We start from the raw sequence: 22943 nt of genomic DNA on the forward strand, positions 1-22943 counted from the left end.
TTAATTATACTGCTACATTTTGACATTCTACATTAAAAATGCATAATTAGAGGCAGATTTCTCATATGAAAATTATTGATGCACTGTTTCTGCTTATCCTTTTATTTTATTTTTCTAAGTGGTTTTACTAATCCGGTTTGTTGGACCAGGTAAGGCTAACCAATCAAACAATATTTTACTCCTAGCAATAGCAGAGACTAAAATATTTTAATATTTAATTTTTATTCTTTGATCTCACAATATATTTAAAAGCATTTATATTTTGACACCTTAAAACAATTTATTATATTCATATTTTAATAATATATTTTCATTTTTTTAATTAAAATATTAATATTTATTGTTACATTATAAAACTAATTGTGAAATAGGTTTTTGTTTGTAAGATGGCATCAAAATATAATTTTTCATATTTAAAAGCACTGGCACAACATTTTGTTTTTTCATCTCTACTTTTTGTACTAATTTGAGATAATTTGCTTTTGAAATTATAAAGATAATATAATTTTAAAAAAATATTTGAAGTTCGACAAATTGTCGTATTGACACAATTTTATAAAAAAAATCTAAATAATTTCATTAAATTTAACTTTAAAATCGTATCAAAATACCACCACTTCATTATATGAATAAAACTATATTTGAATAAAATATCCTTACAATAAATTTTGTAGGCATTTATTTAACAAAAATTATATGACCATGTTCTCACACTTCTTACTATTATGTGTGTATGTGAAGTTATGTGGACTCGGTCTTCCCTGGCCATACCCACAAAAGTAACATATTTATGACTTTTGGAATAAATCACTTGATTTGATGATAACAAAAGGTCATTTATTTGAATATTAAGTAATTTTTAAATTTCTTAAATGAATTATCAAGGTCATTTATTTGAATCAAGTGATAACAAAAAGTTGTTTATTTGAATATTTCTAAATCAAGTGATAACAAAAAGTCATTTATTTGAATTTTTTTTAAAATCAAGTGATAAAATTAAAATTAAAGAAAAATATTAATGATGAAAAAGTTATAATTTGAGTTTATATATTTTTAATTTTATTTAAATCTATATAACTAAACATTAAAAAATTATAATTTTATTTAAATTTATATTTAGTAACTCTGTAGTTTATTTGAATTTATTTTTAAAAAACTTGATTTATTTTAATTAATATTTTATAATATAATTTTACTTTGATTATATTTTAAAACTAATTTATTATTTGGGATTTCATTTTAAACAATGATTTAATTTCAAGTTTTCAAATTTTTATGTTTAAGTAAAACAATTTGTAGATAATTTGAAGGAAAACACCGGACAATAACTAGTTGATGTTTCTAGACAAGGTGTAATAATCCGATATGTACACTAATTCATTTTGATTTATACAAAATTCACTGAACAGCACGATGATAAATATAAAAAAGTAAATTGTATTTTGACATTCAAATTTTTTTTTACTTGATATATTTTTCATTTCTCTTTTTTATTTTTACAAATTTAAAAAATTATTTTTTTATGATTATTTTATAAATAAACTCGTCTTTCAGGAATTGAATCTCCATGAAGAATTTTTATATTGATTAGATATGGGATATGGTCTGGTGTTGATTAAGTATTAGTAATACTTTATTTTTTTACAATTAGACATGAGTACGTATAAATCTTCTAGTGTTTGGACAAGCAACTCAATTAAAATGACTAAAAGCCTTGAGAGCATGTTCTGTGTTGGAGGAAAAGAATAATCCTTGTCCTGGATTGTTCTTGATATATCTCAGGATTCTTATTGTTGCTGCCAATAAGTTTTCTATAGGCCTGCTCATCTGGATAGGGTTTTCCTTCTGTTTTGAAAAATTTTGTGCCTGGCTGTATGGGAGTAGAAACAGGTTGACATCCCAACAATCCTACTTCTTCTAGTAACTCTAGAGCATACTTCCTTTGTGACAAATTAATGCCCTGATGAGATCTTGCAATTTCTAAGCCCAGAAAATACTTGAGTTGGCCTAAGTCTTTAATCTTGAACCTTGCATTCAATAGAGCCTTCACAGTTTGGATTTCTCGGATTGACTCTGCCGCTGCGGCATGGAAGGATCTCAAAGATCGTTTCTCCCAAGGTGATTCTGTTCGAATTTCACAATTGCATCAAGATATTTTTTCAATGCATCAATTTGACCTAAGTGTTACTGTATATTACACTAAAATAAAGATTATCTGAAATGAACTTTGCAATTTTCGCCCTATTAAATGCCAATCTTCTGCTTCTTGTTGTGTTGTTTCTAAGACAATGAAGGAATATCGTGAAAATGATTGTGTTCTTTGTTTTCTTAGAGGCTTGAATGATAAGTACTCTGTTGTTCGCTCTCAGATCCTTCTCATGGATCCCTTGTCTTCTTTACCCAAATTTTTTTCGATGATAATTCAACATGAGCGACAATTACAATCAGGAATTCTTTCTCAACCTCCAGTCGTGGCGTCAAAAGTTTCTCAATCTAAACCTTCTTTTTCTACCTTCAATGACAGAGGTAAACCCTCTCATGCCAATGATTATGGCTGGGGAAGATCTTCATATCAAGGTTCTCAGGCTCGTTCCTTAGGGGAAAGATTTGGTGCACCTCGACAATGCACTCACTGTGGCAGGACAAACCACACCATTGATACTTGCTTTCTAATACATGGATTACCACCTGATCTCAAATCGAAAAGAGTCCACAATGTTACAATAGATCCTTCTACAGTAGTTTCTTCTTATAATAATTCTCCGGCACAGTCACATTCCTCAACTCTAGGACTTTCTCAAGAGCAAATTCATGGTCTATTGACACTTCTTCCTCAATCTAATCCCACAGTTCCACCTTCTACCAATCTAGTGAATTCATATAATAGTATGTGATTGGTTCATTTCAAATATTTTTTTTAATTTAAACAAAATAAATAAAATAGTGATACATAATCTATTGAAAAAAAATTATTATAAAAAGTTATCAAAATATCAAAATTCATATTCTTGTCTATATATTTAAAGTCTATGATATTCCATTAATTTATACACCTCAAAAAAGACTAAAGCTAAGATTCCTTTAGTTTTGTTTTTATATCTAGTATTTTTTTTCACTGTGTATACGAAGGACTTGTAACAAATAATAAATCTCCATATTTTATATTGAAAAAATATATTTTAACATAGATTTTTTAATAATAGTTTGATATAGTATATTTATTACTTTTTTATTGGTTCATTATTTTTTTATTGATATTTTCTAAATTTAATAAAAAATGATAGTATGCCGTGTTAAAATTTTGTAAAGGATATATATTAACATATATTATCCTATTTTATATTGATTATAAATGAAGAAGAACATGAAACATATGGGCTTTCAACACAAAAAGAGATATTGGATCAGAGAGTGTATTGCTTATTCCAATTGACAGTCTTAGATTTACCTACAACATCTTAATAATTGGTCAAAAGAGATGGAATAATATTTAGGACCAGAATATTTTAATAACACTTTAATTTTATAAAATCACCATATAATGTAGAACACATATATTATTGAAACTTTTTGTATATTTATTATTATTATCTAAATATAAATCTTTTTCACTTTCTTTATAAATAAAAAAAATTATTTATTTTGACCATTTTACTTTTACTATCAAATGGTATCGAAGAATTTTTTTTTTCTTTCTAAAATCAACTATAGATGCACACAGTGATTAAAAGTTATAAAGTAAACAACATTTTATTATAATTTCAACACAAGTGACTACATGAATTTACTAAGGTGGAGACCTAAATTCATGCAGGATGAAGTACTTGCATGTTATAGTGATTTATTGGAAATATAGAAGCAGTGGAAAGTGGTAGCTGGTACATTCAGAGAAGTAAATGATTAATAGGGTCTTTGACCGACATAGTTGCCAGGAGGATCATAGTTGCAACCGATGAAAGTGCCTCCATTGTTGCATCTTACTTTAGCACATCCAACGCGTACGGAGTTCCTCCAAACAACCTGAGTGTAGTGTCTGCACTCTCCACCAACACAAGAGTTGGAATTGTAATCATACTTTGATCTCTCATTCACCCACAATTTCACAGCATCCTTCCCACTTAGGTCACCAGTGCTTCCTGCAAGATTCTCCCCATATTTCCCACCACCACCAGAGTGGATCAGTTTACAGTCACCTCTGCGTTGATTGGCGTAGTTTTGTGCGAAAGCAGCAACTGTGCTGTCCCAAACAATGTTTGCAACACCAACCCGTGACCTTGCAGCGTTGTGTTCGTTCAAGTAGTCAGCTTGTGAGTTTTGAGCGTAGGCTACATCAGCCACACTCACAAACCCTAACACACACAACATCCCAAATGAAATCTTCCACAACTCCATTTTATTTGATGAATCTGGTTGGAGCTCTTGTCAGGTATTTATAGGGTTTTAACAGAGAATATTTTGTGTAAACAAACATATATATGGTAGAATTTTCAAAATGGAAATGCGTGGTTGACTAAGAAACTGTAGTATTACTTTGCTGCTGCTGAGGTTGCGGTCTATCTTTTAAATATGTTAATTGGAAAATTTTGGATGTTCCAAAATATCCAAAAAGAAGTTTCAATCACTAATATTTCACAAAGAAGCTGAGGATAGAAATGTAAAGAAGCTGATTTCGCACGAAGGTTGTTTTTTAGTATGACACGTTCTCAATTGAAATTAGGTTCCGATTAAGTCAACAATGTTTAATTAGTGGTGTTGAGTCTATATACTACTTCCCAACTTTCATTAAACATGTGTTAGGAGGACGAAGCTTTTATTTTGTAGGTGTAGTTTTTCTATTACCTTTCGTTGTGGCTATGTAACTAAAATTTTCATTAAAATTTCTTTATCAGAGTATTTGTTACATTTTATATAGCATATTTTTTATGAGACATAAATTTGACCGAGCAAAACTTTTCATAATTATTTAACTGCATTACAATTTTTTTTTAAATGTGATTTTTCCCTTACTAAAAACAAAAAAGATTATCTAAATCTTAAGTTTTTGTCGTCTATAACGTACCTATTTTGTATTATTAGACGAGTCCGCATTTTTCGTCTAAATAAAATTGGAATATTAGTTTATTTCATATTATAAGATTAGGAAAAGTAAAATAAGCATAAAAATCACTCAGTTTTCTACATTTGTCATTGTTTGCACTATGTATGGGATTTGAATGTGATTGGATGACATAATCTGGACTATGATGTGTGTGGTGGTGACCATGACCATGGACATACAATAATGATATACCGCCGTGTAAAAGAAGGTAAATGGAAAGAAAAGTTAGAAGATTTCTAAGATGCATCCCTTTTAGTTGGTAATTAGTGCATGCATGTACCAAACTCTAGTTAGCCACATATTATTATTATTATTATTACTATTTTCTTTATGGAAAGTCTTTAGAATTTTCATACAAAATTACTACCATAAGCAATTGGAGCAACAAAGAAACATGCAAAGATGACTCGTGTGCATAAACACGACCAACATGTTACATAACTTGGACTGAATAATTTTCTTCTCTTAAAAGGAAATTTTTGGCTTTAACTTTGTCACTCAGCTTCAATCAAGGCGGGTCAAATGTTTTGATGATGAATTTAGCAGGAAATTAAAGTTAATCTGTCCATAGTGATGCTCCCTCCACCACCTCATCTTCTCCCTCCACCTTTCCAAATTTTTTTAAATTATAAATTTACCCTTTTTACTTTTTTCTTTTACCAATTTTACTTTTTATTTTCTAAAACCCTAATCTCAATCACTTCTCACTTTCACTTTCATTTTCACTCTCAACAGCAAGCCCCCACCCCCCAGTGTCACTTTCTCTCTTTCTCTTAATTTTCACTTTCTCTGCATGGTATAAATTTAAAAAATTTATAATTTCTGATTAGTTTTGAAGTATCATGATTCCATAATATAATCTGCTAAAAATTTCTTCCCCACTTCCTTGTCTTTAAATAACCAAACTTGAAAATATATGCTTAAACTTGAAACTCTGAATCACCAGGAGATAACTCTTGCCGTTGTAAACAAAATTGTTTAGGCCCCAGGAGCTTAACTTCTCTTCGATGATCACTGGGTGTTCGGTGAATCTCGCGGAATTTGAAATGAAATGGAAAATATTGTGTTAACGGAAATGAAAATTAAGAGAAAGAGAGAAAGTGACAGTGGGGATGGGGTGGGGGCTTGATGTTGAGAGTGAAAGGAAACGTGAAAGTGAGAGAGAATTGAGATTAGAGTTTTAAAAAATAAAAGGTAAAATTGATAAATAAAAAGTAAAAGGGGTAAATTTGAAATTTTAAAAAAAATTGGGGAGATATAGGGAGAAGATGGGATGATGGAGGGATCATCCCTCATCTGTGCAACACCATTTTTGTGCTCTCTTTTTTCTTCGTCAATGGATATGCGCATGCAGAATCAATTTGCCTGCTTTTTTATTCCACCAAAAATTAATTTCCTCACATTTTCTAATACAAGAGAATATCAAATAATTTTTATTAGAAGTTTAATCTTGTACATGAATGGAATAAATTTTTATATTTGATCATATATACAAATTAGTGTAATTTTGTTACTCTTTCAATTAATCAAACTGTCGTAAGCATGTTACAAAAATTGAATTGAATATATGAAGAGTGCACTATTTAATGTTTCAATGAATAATTTGGTGAGAAAAGTCAATGAGGAAAAACAAAGTACATTATGAGACAAATCAATATTTAACGTGTGGTGATATGGTATATATAATTAATCTTTATATAACAATGGGAAGACATAATTAAGATATATATAGGAAGACTTCAGGAGAAGATAAAATAAATAAAAGGTATAATTTTAGAAAACTTAGGGGATGTAGCAGAAGGAGATTTTTTTTTTACAGAATTCGATAATTTTAAATTATTAATTTTAGAAATAACTAGTATTTTAGTTGAAAAAAAAACATTTATTTAAGTTTCATAAAAATTATAAAATAAGATGTTTACCCTATATTTGATCTGTCCTATGGTAGAAAAGTAAGCATGCTGTCCCGCATAAGAAACACAAGTTAATTTCTTTGATTAGTTCTGCGTGATGTTTAATTCGTAGATCGACCTACATAAAAAATTATTTATTTTATAATTTGCTTTTCAGATATAGTATGTAAAATAATTAAATAAAAAAATTTAATAATATTTTTTTATTTAATCAAATTTGAAATAATAAATTTTATAAACTTATTTCTTAAAATAAGTAATATTTATAATTTAAAATTTTCTAATTTTGTAACTACAAGCTTACTAGAAATTTCATACTAAATATATATAACTAAACAATGAAAACTAAATTTTAAGTTATCGAATAGAACTAAGAACTGATTAAAGATTTTTTGAAAAATAAGCTTAATTTATGACTAATATACATAATATTTGATATAAGTGAAACATCATAATCATAATCCATAGATATATTTGAAGAAAAATTCACAGAAAAGGATTATACATAGCAGTCTCCCTCACCCTGTCTTAGCCCATGTGGACAACGAATCATACTAGATAAGCGAATGAGCGAACCAAAATAATTAACATATCTTACACTTCTTTTACGATACGGATCACATAATCTGTATACTTATTGATATCCCTAAGCGGAAGAATGGCATAACATATTAGTTTTTTCATCTATTAACATTAGTAGAATGGCATGTGAATAAACTAATATTTTGGAATAACATATTAGTTTTTTTAAAAAATATCAATTCTAAAATTTCAGATTTTTTTTTCTGGAAACTACTATTTTAGTTTTTGGAAACTACTACTTTAGTTGGATAAAAGTAGTGACATAAATTTAATAATTTCATTAATATATTTCTCCAAATATACCATGCCATTATTTAAATTCAAAGAGAAGAAATTAAAGAAAAAACACAAGCAAACAAAAGACATCAAATACCCACAACACTCAAGACAAGCATTATTAATTACGTGAGTTACAAACTCACATGTATATTATGCTAGGATTAAAGACATAAGATAATGAAAATTTATTTAAATAATAGTGATGCTATACATTATAGTCTTACTGTGTAATAGATATGAAATGCATGATTGCTGCAGCAGCTACGATGGAGGAAGTTAGTAGAGTCTTTCGTCAATAGAATAATTGCAAGTGACCAAGTGTCTATTGTCACAACTTCTTTTGGCTCGTTTAAGATATATCGATTTTCGAAATATTAAAATCTATGCTAAATCTTAATTATTATTAATTTATTTTTATCTTTTATGTGATTTTGTTGGAATGTTGTATTAAAATTTTTATTAGCCGCATAAAAATATATTTTATTAGAATTTTGAGAAACAAAATTATAAACACTTAAAATACTTTTAAGTCTCAATGCTTGTTTTTTTCTTATAATTATTTAAAAATACTTTTTAATTTTATTAACTTTGTTTTGTTTGTAAAGTTAATACATATTTTAGTTTTTATAAAATTTTAGTTGGTACTTTAATTTAACATGTATATAATTATAATTATTTTTTAAATATTTGATAATAATATATTATTGCAATATTAAATATTTTATGATGTCATATTTTTCTATCGTCATTCTTATTTCTATAAAATTTAATTAATTAATATTGAAATAATAAAATAATCCAATGAAAGTAAAAATATATTTGTTCTTTAAAAATAAATATAAAATAATGAAGTCCGTTATAGTCTTATTAAAGAGAAACAGTTTGAATAAGGTGGATTATGTTTCTTTCAATCTTAAATTTGTTAAGATATTGTTGTCAGAATTTATTATTATATTTAATATATTGTTCATTTTATAACGGGATTCATAGTTTACTAACATCTTTCTCCGTTAGCCCATAATTAAAAATAAAATTTTGACAGAAACATTAAAATAAAAAACTTCACGTCTATTATGAATCCTAGCTATATTTTGAGATCGGATTTTTTTATTATTATTATTTCAGGAATTCACCAGGAAAGATAATTAACTGAGTGAAACAACCTTTGTAGTTTCTTGGTCAATGGATGCCCATCCAAAGTCTATTGACTATTTTTAGTCGAGCAGAAATATCTAGATATTGTAAGATTCATGAAAAAATAAAATAATATATATATATATATATATTTATAGTAGTAAATTTTAATATTTTATTAGTAATAATAATTTTAATGGATAGAAAAATGTAAATTTTGGATATAAAATTATAGTAATTTTAGAAGGAGAGGTTCAGATTTTTGGTAACTTATTTAGTAAATTTTTTAAATTGAATAGTAAAAAGTAAATAGTAAATAGTAAAAAGTAAATAGTAAAAAAAAAAAAAATTTTCAGCATTTAGATTCCTTAGCATGGAAGAAAGTAGTAGGTAGAAATTAGGATCAGATTTGGTGAGAAAATGATTGAAATATTATTTTTAAATAATATTAAAATAATAAATAATATTAAAATATTAATGAATAGTAAATTTTTTTTTACTATAAATAGCCATGGGAGGGAAGGGTATTCTGCACCAAGAGAAGAGAAATCAAGTGAGAGCTTGAGAAATAGAAAAAAAAAAGAGTTAGGGAGAAATTTTTTAGTTGCAAGAAGAGTAGAAGTTGTGAAGGGTTCCGGGGAAACAAATTCGGAGCAGGAGATTAAGTCTGGAATAGAGGTAGGGGAGCTAATCCTTCTTGCATATGATTTTATTCATGTTATGATAATGAATATGAGTTATGAGTATGTTAAAATTTTGGTAATGGTAGTTATCTATTCACTTATATAAATTTAGTTTTCATTATTATAATTTTCTTATTTTCGAGTTAGTATGGTAAAACTTTTCTTTTAATTATTTTGACCGTTGGATTTAGCTAAAATTTTAATATATGAATCCTAAGACCTATTTCTTCACCTTGACCGTTTGGATTTGTAATTTGATGTCTGTACTTAGAGAAATAAATCCTGCATGTTTGAGTAAATTAATTACCCATGTAGATCTGTTACTGAGTCATCTCGGTAAAATATATATTATGACTTATTTGACCGTTAGATCAAATTGAAAATTTTATACATGATTCCTAAGATATATTAATACACTTTGACCGATCGGATTTTTAATTGAAAGTCTATGTTTGGAGAAAATAATTTTTAAGTTTTGAAAAATCTGATGAACACTATATTTCTGTTCTTAAGTTATCATGGTAAATATTTCATATATATTTCATTTACCGTTAGATTGAGCCCAAAATTTAGTATGTAATTCATAAGACATATTAAGTCATTTTGACCGTTCAGATTTGTAATTAAATGTCTGTGATTAGGGAAATTAGTTCCGCATTTTGAGTATAACCGAAAACCACTTAAAATTCTGCACCTGAGTTACCTCGGTAAAAACCTCAATATCTATCTAGTTAACCGTTGGATCAACCTGAAATTTTAATATGTAGTTTATAACAAATAGTGAATTTTTGTGACCATTCAGATTTGAAATCGGAGTTACCGATTTAGAGATATTAATTTCGTATCTTCTCAGGGATCTCAATATTGCTAAATTTCTATTTTTTTGATATCTATATTAAATTTCGGTGTTAATATTATATGCTGTTGTTTAAAATCTGTAAATAAGAAATTTGTTAAAAACTAGTTGAGGAACACTTTGGCTAAGGAAAGACTTGGTACTTAAGTTGTCCATTGTGACGCACCTCTCTTTCCTGGAAGTCTACTCGACAAGTTTTTGACTTAAATCCTATTGAACAGATTTTGTACTGTTAAATTATTATGCAATATATGTTGTTGGAATGGAAATGTATGATTAATTCATGTTATTGTGGTAGATATGAAATTATGAATTATAATTGTGATTATTGCATTTTATTATATTGCAATTGAGTTTATGCGTCTGAACATGATATGAGTATTATGGGGAGATTTTGTAAGGATATAATGTGAGTTGAGGAATATGAGTATGGTATGAGTCTTGTGGAGAGATTCAATAATGTTATGGTATTTGTGTATATGTTGATGTTAAGAGTCCCGTAGTTGGGGGTTATCCTGATACTCTAATAATTATCTAGTCTCAAGTAGAGAGGGATGAATTATGTGGTGAGAGGAGCAGGAGGTCCTGGTCTATGTGCCTGTTTTGGACATAGTGAGGGGACTATCCTTGTGGGTGGTATGGAGGGCAGGATGTCCTGGTCTATGTGCCGGTTTTGGACATAGTGAGGGGACTAACATTGTGGATGGTATGAAGGGCAGGATGTCCTGGTCTATGTGCCGGTTTTGGACATAGTGAGGGGACTAAGAATGGCATCACAAGTGGGGAAGCTTTCGTTGAATTACTCAACAACATATCGTCGGGGATAAGTGTATATTGGGTATTGTGAAATGAGTGTCTATTGGGTACTGTGGTGTTTATTGGGTATTATGGGACGAGTGTGCAATAGGAATTGTGGTACGATGGTATGAGGGTGTATGACATAATTATTATATGATACTTATATCAAAGTAATTATGCATGTTTTATAAATGATTTGTTGCATGTTAGCTTACCCTACTTGTTTGTGTTTTCTTTTGTGTTTGGGTATGTGCGATGATCGTATAATTCGTTATACGGGAGCAGATGAAGGAATGTCGTCTGAAACAATACCAAGGAAGAAAGAGATCGAAGAATAAGTTAGAAGAATTCAAGTTATATTTAGGAGTTTATAGTTGAAATCTGAGTTTAAAATATATCAACTATGAATTTTTAAGTGTGAGATTACGGGATGTTACCGTAAATGTAATGTTACAATATATAAATTATGAATTATCCAATGTGGGATATTGGGATGTTACAGATATTACAAATGTTATTAAGAAAATCATAATTTCTTAGAACAACCGCTGGTTTCATTATCAACAGTGTATAATTAGGTAATGATTTTTATGTGTTTATTGTATAGTAAGTAGAAGATTGAAAGTTATGAGAATGTGTATGTTGGGAGGTGTGTTTTGAAGCAGCTATAGTAGGAATTATTTTGTAGTTGTGATTGAAAGAGCATAAATACAGCACAATAATTATTAGGTGTTATACTGAGGTAAAAATATTTAAGAATAAAATTTAATAATAAGTCTAGTAGGTACAACAATATTACAACAAAAATAGGTGTATTTGATTTTCTACATTGGATATTGATATTTTTAATTCGTCTACTTTAGAATTTTCAAAATCATAACATCGTGGATGACACAAAACTAGATAACTTGCTGACGTGGTGCAGATGACGTCTACCAAACTTGTACTCTATATTATAATAATAATAATAATAATAATAATAATAATAATAATTCAATTTAAATAAAAATGCACAAAAATAAGCCAAGACAATTATAGTGGAACCACATAAGCACCATGTTTTTATTTTGTTTTAAAAACACCTAGCTAGTAAGCAGAAAGCTACACGTCTACAAGATTGTAAAAGGTAAATTATAAATAAACATATATCTTTTTTACAATTTTTTCATCGCGTCAAATTGTATTTATAACCTTTTTTTTTCTACTGTTTTATTTCTCCTCTTCTCAAAATGCTGTGGATGTTTGAAATTTCCCCTTTATATTTATAATAATATTACGCGTATGAACATTTTCATCTCAAAACTCCACAAATCATTAGAATTACATTTTATCTTTAAGAAGGATATATTCTTGTCTGTATATCTAGAGTCTATGATATTCCATTAATTTATACACCTCAAAAAAGACTAAAGCTAGAAGATTCCTTTATTTGTGTTTTTACATCTAGTATTTTTATTTTTACTGTGTATAAGGACTTGTAACAAATAATGAGTTTATATACTTTATAGAGAAAAAATATTTTAATACAGCATATGTTACTTTTTTACTAATTTATTTTTATATTGATGTAATCCAAATTTAATAAAAAAAATACCATATATATTAAAATGTTATAAAAAAAATATGTGTTAACGTGGAAATTATTTTATATTGATTATAAGAGGTGTTTGAACAAAAAGAGATATTGGATCAGAGAGGTTATTGCTTATTCCAATTGACAGCGTAGATTTACCAACAACATCTATAATAATTGGTCAAAAGAGTTGGGATAATATTTAGAACTAGAATATTTTAATAACTTTTTAATTTTAATTTCAATTTTATACGATCACCATATAACCATATAGAATAATACTTTTTTATATTTATTATTATGATCTAAATATAAATATTTTTCACTTTCTTTAGAAATAAAAAATTTATTTATTTTGACCATTTTATTTTACTATCAAATGGTATCAAAGATTTTTCTTTTTTTCTAAAATCAACTATGGAAGCATACAGTCATCAAAAGTTATAAAGTAGTACGAGAAACAACATTTTATTATAATTTCAACACAAGTTACTACATGAATTTACTAAGGTGGAGACCTAAATTCATGCAGGATGAAGTACTTGCATGTTATAGTGATTTATTGGAAATATAGAAGCAGTGGAAAGTGGTAGCTGGTACATTCAGAGAAGTAAATGATTAATAGGGTCTTTGACCGACATAGTTGCCAGGAGGATCATAGTTGCAACCGATGAAAGTGCCTCCATTGTTGCATCTTACTTTCGCACATCCAACGCGTACGGAGTTCCTCCAAACAACCTGAGTGTAGTGTCTGCACTCTCCACCAACACAAGAGTTGGAATTGTAGTCATACTTTGATATCTCATTCACCCACAATTTCACAGCATCCTTTCCACTTAGGTCACCAGTGCTTCCTGCAAGATTCTCCCCATATTTCCCACCACCACCAGAGTGGATCAGATTACAGTCACCTCTGCGTTGATTGGCGTAGTTTTGTGCGAAAGCAGCGACTGTATTGTCCCAAACAATGTTTGCAACACCAACCTGTGACCTTGCAGCGTTGTGTTCGTTCAAGTAATCAGCTTGTGAGTCTTGAGCGTAGGCTACATCAGCCACACTCACAAACCCTAACACACACAACAACATCCCAAATGAAATCTTCCACAACTCCATTTTATTTGATGAATCTGGTTGAAGCTCTTGTCAGGTATTTATAGGGTTTTAACAGACAATATTTTGTGTAAACAAACATATATATGGTAGAATTTTCAAAATGGAAATGCGTGGATGACTACTTGCTGGTGAGGTTGCGGTCTATCTTTTGAATTTGTTAATTTTCTCTCTCAGGTGTATACCATGTAAAATAGTTAGCAGAAAATTTTAATAACCTTTTATCTTTATTTAATTAAAGTTGTAGAAATAATAAATTTTATAAACCTATTCCTTAAAATGAGTAATATTTATAATTTAAAAATTTCTCATTTTGTTAGTACAAACTTACTAGAAATTTGATACTAAATTTATATAACTAAACAATGAAAACTAAATTTTAAATTATGGAATAGAATTAAGAAAATCATAAATTCTATTGGTCAATGGATGCGCATTTAAAGTCTATTCGATTGTTTTTAGTCTAGCAGAAATATCTAGATATTACAAATGTTATTAAGAAAATCATAAATTCTTAGGACAACGTTGGTATTATTATCAACAGTGTAAATTAGGTAATGATTTTTATGTGTTTATTGTATAGAAAATAGAAATATCAAAGTTATGAGAGTGTGTATGTGTTTTGAAGCAGCTAGTAGGAATTATTTGGTAGCTACGGGATTGAAAAAGTATAAATACAGCATAATAATTATTGGTGTTATGTTGAGGTAAAAATATTTAAGAATAGAATTTAATAATAAGTCTAGTACTTAAACAGGGTACAACAGTATCACAACAAATATAGGTGTATTTGATTTTCTATATTGGATATTGATATTTTTAATTCATCTAGAATCTTCAAAATCATAGCATCGTGTGTGATGACACAAAACTAGAAAGTTTGTTGACGTGGTGTCGATGACGTCTACCAAACTTGTATTCCACATAATAATAATATTTCAATTTAAAAAAATGCACAAAAAAAATAAGCAAAGACAATTACAGTGGAACACATAAGCACCACAAGATATTTTTATTTTGTTTTAAAAACACCTAGTAAACAGAAAGCTACAGGTCTACAATATATCTTTTTTTACTTCTTTTTTTCGTTCATCACACCACATGTATGTTGGATTACGATAAGTTAACCATTTTTTATAACAATATTTTAATAATAGATCATCGTATTATTATTTTATTGATTTGATTAAATTTATTTTAGAAAAATATTTGAAACGATTGAATCACAAACCACCACGTAAGTATTTTAAAAAAGTTGTTAAAAAAATTGTTAAAAAAATATTTTCTTATATTTATAACTTTTTTTTCTTCTACTGTTTTATCTTTATTCTTCTCAAAATGATGTGGATGTTTGAAATTTCCCCTTTATATTTATAATAATATCATGCGTATGAACATTTTCATCTCAAAACTCCACAAATCATTTCAAGAATTACATTTTATCTTTAAGAAGGAAACATTCTTGTCTGTATATCTAAAGTCTATGATATTCCATTAATTTATACACCTCAAAAAAGACTAAAGCTAGAAGATTCCTTTATTTGTATTTTTATATCTAGTATTTTTATTTTTACTGTGTACATCAAGAACTTGTAAAAAATAAAGAGTTTATATACTTTATAGAGAAAAAATATTTTAATACAGCATATGTTATTTTTTTACTAATTTATTATTAATTTATTTTTATATTGATGTAATCAAAATTTAATAAAAAAATATCATGTGTGTTAAAATGTTATAAAAAAAATGTGTTAACGTGAACATTATTTTATATTGATTATAAGAGGTGTTTGAACAAAAACATGAAGCTGATGAGCTTTCCAGACAAAGAGAGATATTGGATCAGAGAGTTTATTCCTTATTCCAATTGACAGTCTTAGATTTACTTACAACATCTTAATAATTGGTCAAAAGAGATGGGATAATATTTAGGACTAGAATATTTTAATAACAGTTTAATTTTAATTTTAATTTTATACAATCACAATATAATGAAGAACATATATATTATTGAAACTTTTGTATATTTATTATTACGATCTAAATATAAATTTTTTTGACGTTCTTTATAAATACAATTTTTTTTTACCATTTTACTTTTACTATCAAATGGTATCAAAGATTTTTTTTCTTTCTAAAATCAACTATAGAAGCACACAGTCATCAAAAGTTATAAAGTAGTACGAGAAACAACATTTTATTATAACTTCAATACAAGTTACTACATGAATTTACTAAGGTGGAGACCTAAATTCATGCAGGATGCAGAACTTGCATGTTATAGTGATTTATTGGAAATATAGAAGCAGTAGAAAGTGGTAACTGGTACATTCAGAGAAGTAAATGATTAATAGGGTCTTTCACCAACATAGTTGCCAGGAGGATCATAGTTGCAACCGATGAAGGTGCCTCCATTGTTGCATCTTACTTTCGCACATCCAACGCGTACAGAGTTCCTCCAAACAACCTGAGTGTAGTGTCCGCATTCTCCACCAACACAAGAGTTGGAATTGTAGTCATAATTTGATTTCTCAGCCACCCACAATTTCACAGCATCCTTCCCACTTAGGTCACCGCTGCTTCCTGCAAGATTCTCCCCATATTTCCCATCACCACCAGAGTGGATCAGATTGCAGTCACCTCTGCGTTGATTTGCGTAGTTTTGTGCGAAAGCAGCAACTGTATCGTCCCAAACAATGTTTGCAACACCAACCTCTGACCTTGCAGAGTTGTGTTCGTTCAAGTAGTCGGCTTGTGAGTCTTGAGCGTAGGCTACATCAGCCACACTCAAACCCTAACACACACAACACCCCAAATGAAATCTTCCACAACTCCATTTTATTTGATGAATCTTGTTGGAGCTTTTGCGAGGTATTTATAGGGTTTCAACAGAAAATATTTATTGTAAGCAAACATATGGTAGAATTTTCAAAATGGAAATGCGTGTTTGACTAAGAAATTGTATTACTTGCTGCTGAGGTTGCGGTCTATCTTTTAAATATGTCAATTGGAAAATTTTGGATGTTACAAGTACGGTATATAGTATAGACCGAACGGTTAACATTCGGGACCGTTCGATCCATCCTTTGGTATATTATATAGACCAAACGAAGAATGATTTATGTATGGTATATAGTATATGTCAAACGGTCCATCCGCTACGACAGATCGGTCCATTCGCTACATCAACAATGATCGATTCATTCGCAACATCAACAATGTTGGATCATAATTGGGTCAGCGTTTAAGTTATTATTGGGCCAACAGTCTAGCAGACGGTAAAATAATAAAATATATCTAATTGAAGATATTGATAAATCGTTTATTAGTAACTAAACGAATCTAAAGGTAAGTCTGTGTTTATTTTATTAGATCTGCACTAGTTTAAGATCATGAAACACTTATAAATATGAGGACATGGCCAAAAGGCAGGTAAGTTCTACTAGATCCAAAATACTCAATTGTGATAAACAATTCACTAAACCGTTCCTAACTTGGGCATGGAAGTGTCTTTTACATGTATCTTTCCCTAATCAAGAAAGTAGGAAAGTCACGTTATAAGGGTTAGTCTCTCAGTCCTACACAATCTATACAGAAACATTCCAAAATATCCAAAAAGAAGTTTCAAACACTAATATTTCATACGGTTTCAGGTATTGGGTTAAGTAACTTTAAACATCTTCACAATTTCTTCTCCGATACTATATAATAACTGTATCTTTACTCTGTTTTTGTCTCCGCTCCAACCGATCATAAATATCTGGCAAAGACACTTCGATGTTTAAGTTAACAAATAATCCGTATAGAATCTTTAACTTATTTTGGTTTAGTCAAGATAATCTACTAAGTTAGGCCATTCATCTCTTCCTTAGTATGTAGGGACGTCCAGCCCTACAATACAGCTGACTATAGAAATGTAAAGAAACTGATTTTGCACAAAGGTTGTTTTTTTTAGTATGACACGTTCTCAATTGAAATTAGGTTCCGATTAAGTCAACAATGTTTAATTAGTGTCTGCTTTAGCGGTGTTGAGTCTATATACTACTTCCACAATTTTCATTAAACATGTGTTAGGAGGACGAAGCTTTTTATACTGTAGCTGTAGTTTTTCTATTACCTTTTGTTTTGGTTATGTAACTGAAATTTTCATTAAAATTTCTTTACCATAGTATTTGTTACATTTAATTTAGCATATTTTTTATGAGACATAAATTTGACCGAGTCAGCAAAACTTTTCATAATTAATTAACTGCATTACTGATTTTTTTTTTAAAATGTGATTTTTCCCTTACTAAAAACAAAAAGGATTATGTAACAACTTAAGTTTCTGTCGTCTATACGTACCTATTTTGTATTATTAGTCGAGTCCGCATTTTTAGTCTAAATAAAATTGGAATATTAGTTTATTTCATATTGTAAGATTAGGAAAAGTAAAATAACCATAAAATCACTCAGATTTCTACATTTGTCATTGTTTCCACAATGTATGTGATTTGAATGTTATTGGATGACATAATCTGGACTATGACGTGTGATGGTGACCATGACCATGACCATGACCATGGGCATACAATAATGATATACCGCCGTGTAAGAGAAGGTAAATGGAAAGAAAAGTTAGAAGATTTCTAAGATGCATCCCTTCTAGTTGGTATTAATTGGTGCATGCATGTACCAAACTCTAGTTAGCTACATAATATTAATATTATTATTATTATTATTTTCTTTATAGAAAGTCTTCAGAATTTTCATACAAAATTACTATCATAATCAAATGGAGCAACAAAGAAACATGCAACATGACTCGTGACAACACAAAACGAAATACATGTGCAGAAACACGACCAACATGTTACATAACTTAGACTGAATAATTTTCTTCTCTTGAAAGGAAACTTTTGGCTTTAATTTTGTCACTCAGCTTCAATCAAGGAGGGTCAAATGTTTTGATGAATTTAGAAGGAAATAAAAGTTAATCTGTGCAACACCATTTTTCTGCTTTTTGTTTTCTTGGTCAATGGATATACGCATGCAGAATCAATTTGCCTGCTTTTTTATTCCACCACAAATTAATTTCCTCATATTTTCTAATACAAGATGGAATAGATTTTTATATTTGATCATACATACAAATTAGTGTAAGTTTATTATTCATTCAATAAACCTAACTGTCGTAAACATGCTACAAAAATTGAATTAAATTTGAAGATGCACTATTTGATGTTTCAATGAATATCTAATTTTGTGAGAAAATTCAATGAGGAAAAACAAATAGTAAACCACAAGTACATTATGAGACAAATCAATATTTGACGTATGGTGATATAGTATATAAAATTAATCTATATATAACATTGGGAATACATAATTAAGATATATAGGAAGACTTAAGGATATAAGATAAAAAAAAGGGTATAATTTTAGAAAGCTTAGGGGATTTAGCAGGAGATTTTTTTTTTCAGAATTCGGTAATTCTAAATTATTAATTTTAGGAATACCTAATATTTTAGTTGAAAAAAAACCATTTATTTAAGTTTCATATAATAAGATGTTTTCTCTATATTGATCTATTTGTAAAAAGTGAACCGGGTCAACTTACCTGCATAAGAAACACAAGTTAATTTTTTTAATTAATTCTGCATAATATTTAATTCGTGGACCGGCTTATAAAAAAATATTTATTTTATAATTTTCTTTCTAAATTATAGTATGTAAATAGTTAGATGCAAAATTTTAATAACCTTATCATTATTTGATTAAATTTGTAAAAATAATAAATTTTATAAACCTATTTCTTAATTTAAAAATTTCTAATTGTGTAACTACCTTATTAGAAATTTCATACTAAATATATAACTAAACAATGAAAACTAAATTTAAAGTTATCAAATAGAATTAAGAACTTATTAAAGATTTTTTTTAAAAGTAAACTTAATTTATAATAAATATACATAAAATTTGATATAACTAATAAGTGAACACATCATAATCATAATTTATAAATATATTTGAAGAAAAATTCACACAAACGGATTATACCTCCCAATCTCCCTCACCTGGGTTGGCCCTTGTGAACAACGAACCATACGAGATAAGCGAATGAGCGAACCAAAATAATTAACATATCTTACACTTCTTTTACGAGCATGCGGATCACATAATCTATACTTATTGATACCCCTAAGCGGAAGAAGTTAAACACAAAGAAAGATAACTTGAGTATAAGATTGAGGCCTTCCGTTCATAACCTACTTGGGGTGTTGCTCCCTCCACCATCACACCTTTCTTCCTCCACCTCTCCAATTTTTTTTAATTCCAATTATATCCTCAAATTAAAATTTTTTACTTATACTATTTTAATTTATTTCAAACCTAATTCTCCTACTTTACTCCCTGCACTCAATCTTTCCATCTCTCAATTCCGTTTAACAATTTGTCTTCAGTTTTACTCTACAACTCCATTTGTCTTCTTCGTTTCACTTCTCCTCATCTGTTTCTTTCTTCTTCATTTTCCTTACATTATTAAAATACATTAAAAATATATTCAAAAATAATAAATCAAAACATTTAAATTAAATTATTAAAATATTTCTAAAATAAAGAATAAACTAATAAAACAAACCCTAAAATTAAAAACGTAGGTGACATCCTTCAACGGATGTCAACATCCGTTTAAGGAAAAAACGAACGGATGTTGACATCCGTTGAAGGATGTTGACATCCGTTGAAGGATGTTGACATCCATTGAAGGATGTTGACATCCGTTGAAGGATTTTGACATCCCTGGAAGGATTTTGACATCCGTTGAAGGATTTTGACATCCGTTGAAGGATGTCACCTCTGTTTAAAGGTTACGTTTTTTATTTTAGGATTTTATTTGAAGGTTTATTCGAATACGCACCTTGAGGAAGTAACACACGCACTGCACCACTCCACACATTGCACCACGAGAGCGACACTACACCACGAGAGGGAGACTGCTTGATAATTCTTTCCACCACCATCAACCTTTACAACTTGTAGTATCTCACACCGACAAAAGAAAGAGAGGAAGAAATATAATGTTAAAATAAAAGAAAAATATTTTACTCATATACGAAGAACTGGAATAAGTTATTAGTGGAATAGGTTGTGAATGGGTAAAATTAAAAAATAACCCTAAAAAAAATTTACTTAGGGGCAAAATAGTAAATGGGAGGTGGAGGGAGAAAGGTGTGGTGGTGGAGGGAGCAACACCCATTCAAGTACCATGTGTTCTATTTTCTTGGATAAATATTTTTTCAACAATTTTTTTTAATAATTTTTTTATAATAATTTATGATTGGTCCATTTTAAATATATTAATCCATAAAACAGAAACACATTTTCTATTATAAAAATATTGTAAAAATAAAGTTGTTAACATGTTATAGTTCATTTTCTTCGGTTCCTCCTCATATTTTTCTGTGTTATCTTAATTAATTATTTCTCGTGTTACCCTCTGTTGAAGTATGTTTTTTTTTCTACTATTATTATGAATTTTACATTCTTATGAGATATAAATCTAATTTTGATAAAGTAGATTAATATTTTATTTTCTTTATTTATTTTTATATAATTCTCCTTTTCCTTTTATGAAATTGTGTACAGGAGTAGGTTTGTTTTGTTACCTCTGACTAATGAGTGGACAAGACAGGGAAGAGAATATAATCATTTATCTATTAACATTAGTAAAATGGCATGTGAATAACTAATATTTTGGAATATAATATTATTAGTTTTTTCAAAAAATGTTAATTCTAAAATTTCAGTTTATTTTGGAATAACTAATATTTTAGTTAGACAACAGTAGTAAGATAAATTGTAATAATTTCATTAATATGTTTCTCCAAACACACCATGCCATTAATTAAGTTAAAAGAGAAGAAATTAAAGAAAAAACACAAGCAAACAAAAGACATCAAGTACCCACAAGACAAGCATTATTATGCTAGAATGAAAAACATTACAAGAATGAAAATTTATTATACTTTATAGTCTTAATATGTAATAGATCTGAAATGCATGATTGTTGCAGCAGCTACGATGAAGGAAATCAGTATGGTCTTTCGCCAATATAGTTGCCGGGAGGAGAATAATTGCAAGTGACGAAGGTGCCGCCATTGTTGCAACGTACTTTGGCACATCCAAGATACACCGATTTTCTCCAAACAACCTGAGTGTAATGCAGACACTCTCCACCAATACAAGAGTTGGAAGTGTAGTCGTAGAAGGGTTTCTCATCCACCCACAATTTCACTGCCTCTGCAACACTCATGTCACCGGTGCTCATTGCAATATTCTCCCCGTAGATGCCACCACCATCTGAATGAACCAGTTGACAATCTTTACGTTCATTAGCATATTTTTGCGCAAAAGCAGCAACTGTGTCATTCCAAACTATATTTTTCACACCAACATCTGATCGTGCAGGGTTGTGTCCATTCAGATAGTCTTTATGTGAATCTTGAGCGTTGGCAAGATCACTCATAATTGCCAGCCCCAACACACTCAGTACACAAAACCAAACCTTAATGCACAACCCCATTTTGTTTGATTATAGTATTAATTTCTTCACAGTTTTGCAGAAATTAATATTGAAAGGGAGGTGTTTGATGAATAAGATTGAGGCTTTTGTGAGGTATTTATGGTGTAATGAAGGTTGGTTGTTAGAAAAGGTTGAGCTAAAGAAAACTACAAATTTCAAAGTGATCTCGGATGACTGGAAAAGTAAATAACTATCAAACTAAAAACTAAACCTTTTTTTTTTTGTTTTTAATTACATTTTAAAGGATTTAGTTCTTATCAATTTCAGTACTCAAATATTGTAACATTTTTTATATGTTAACGTAACATATAAAATTTAAAAATTTAAGACTCACATTAAATCTTAAATTAT

General features: G+C 28.9%; 3 protein-coding genes and 1 pseudogene across 3 annotated transcripts; all 4 read right to left on the reverse strand.

Moving 5' to 3' along the window:
* Positions 1-3724: 3724 nt before the first annotated feature.
* LOC124831158 (pathogenesis-related protein 1-like) lies at positions 3725-4424 on the reverse strand. Its single transcript, XM_047305067.2, has one exon. The coding sequence runs from the start codon at positions 4390-4392 to the stop codon at positions 3901-3903; it is 492 nt and encodes a 163-aa protein (XP_047161023.2). The 5' UTR covers positions 4393-4424; the 3' UTR covers positions 3725-3900.
* Positions 4425-13365: 8941 nt separating this feature from the next.
* On the reverse strand, positions 13366-14053 carry LOC124831156 (pathogenesis-related protein 1-like). The gene has a single exon (XM_047305064.2). The coding sequence runs from the start codon at positions 14027-14029 to the stop codon at positions 13535-13537; it is 495 nt and encodes a 164-aa protein (XP_047161020.2). The 5' UTR covers positions 14030-14053; the 3' UTR covers positions 13366-13534.
* Positions 14054-16204: 2151 nt separating this feature from the next.
* Positions 16205-16878, reverse strand: LOC124831155 (pathogenesis-related protein 1-like; annotated as a pseudogene).
* A 5033-nt stretch (positions 16879-21911) lies between these two features.
* On the reverse strand, positions 21912-22631 carry LOC124831162 (basic form of pathogenesis-related protein 1-like). The gene has a single exon (XM_047305071.2). The coding sequence runs from the start codon at positions 22590-22592 to the stop codon at positions 22101-22103; it is 492 nt and encodes a 163-aa protein (XP_047161027.2). The 5' UTR covers positions 22593-22631; the 3' UTR covers positions 21912-22100.
* Between the last annotated feature and the right edge of the window lie 312 nt (positions 22632-22943).

The sequence above is a fragment of the Vigna umbellata genome, chromosome 5, assembly GCF_029865625.1.
Source record: "Vigna umbellata cultivar VRB3 chromosome 5, Vumbellata_1.0, whole genome shotgun sequence".
In the NCBI taxonomy this organism is placed as follows: Eukaryota; Viridiplantae; Streptophyta; class Magnoliopsida; order Fabales; family Fabaceae; genus Vigna; species Vigna umbellata.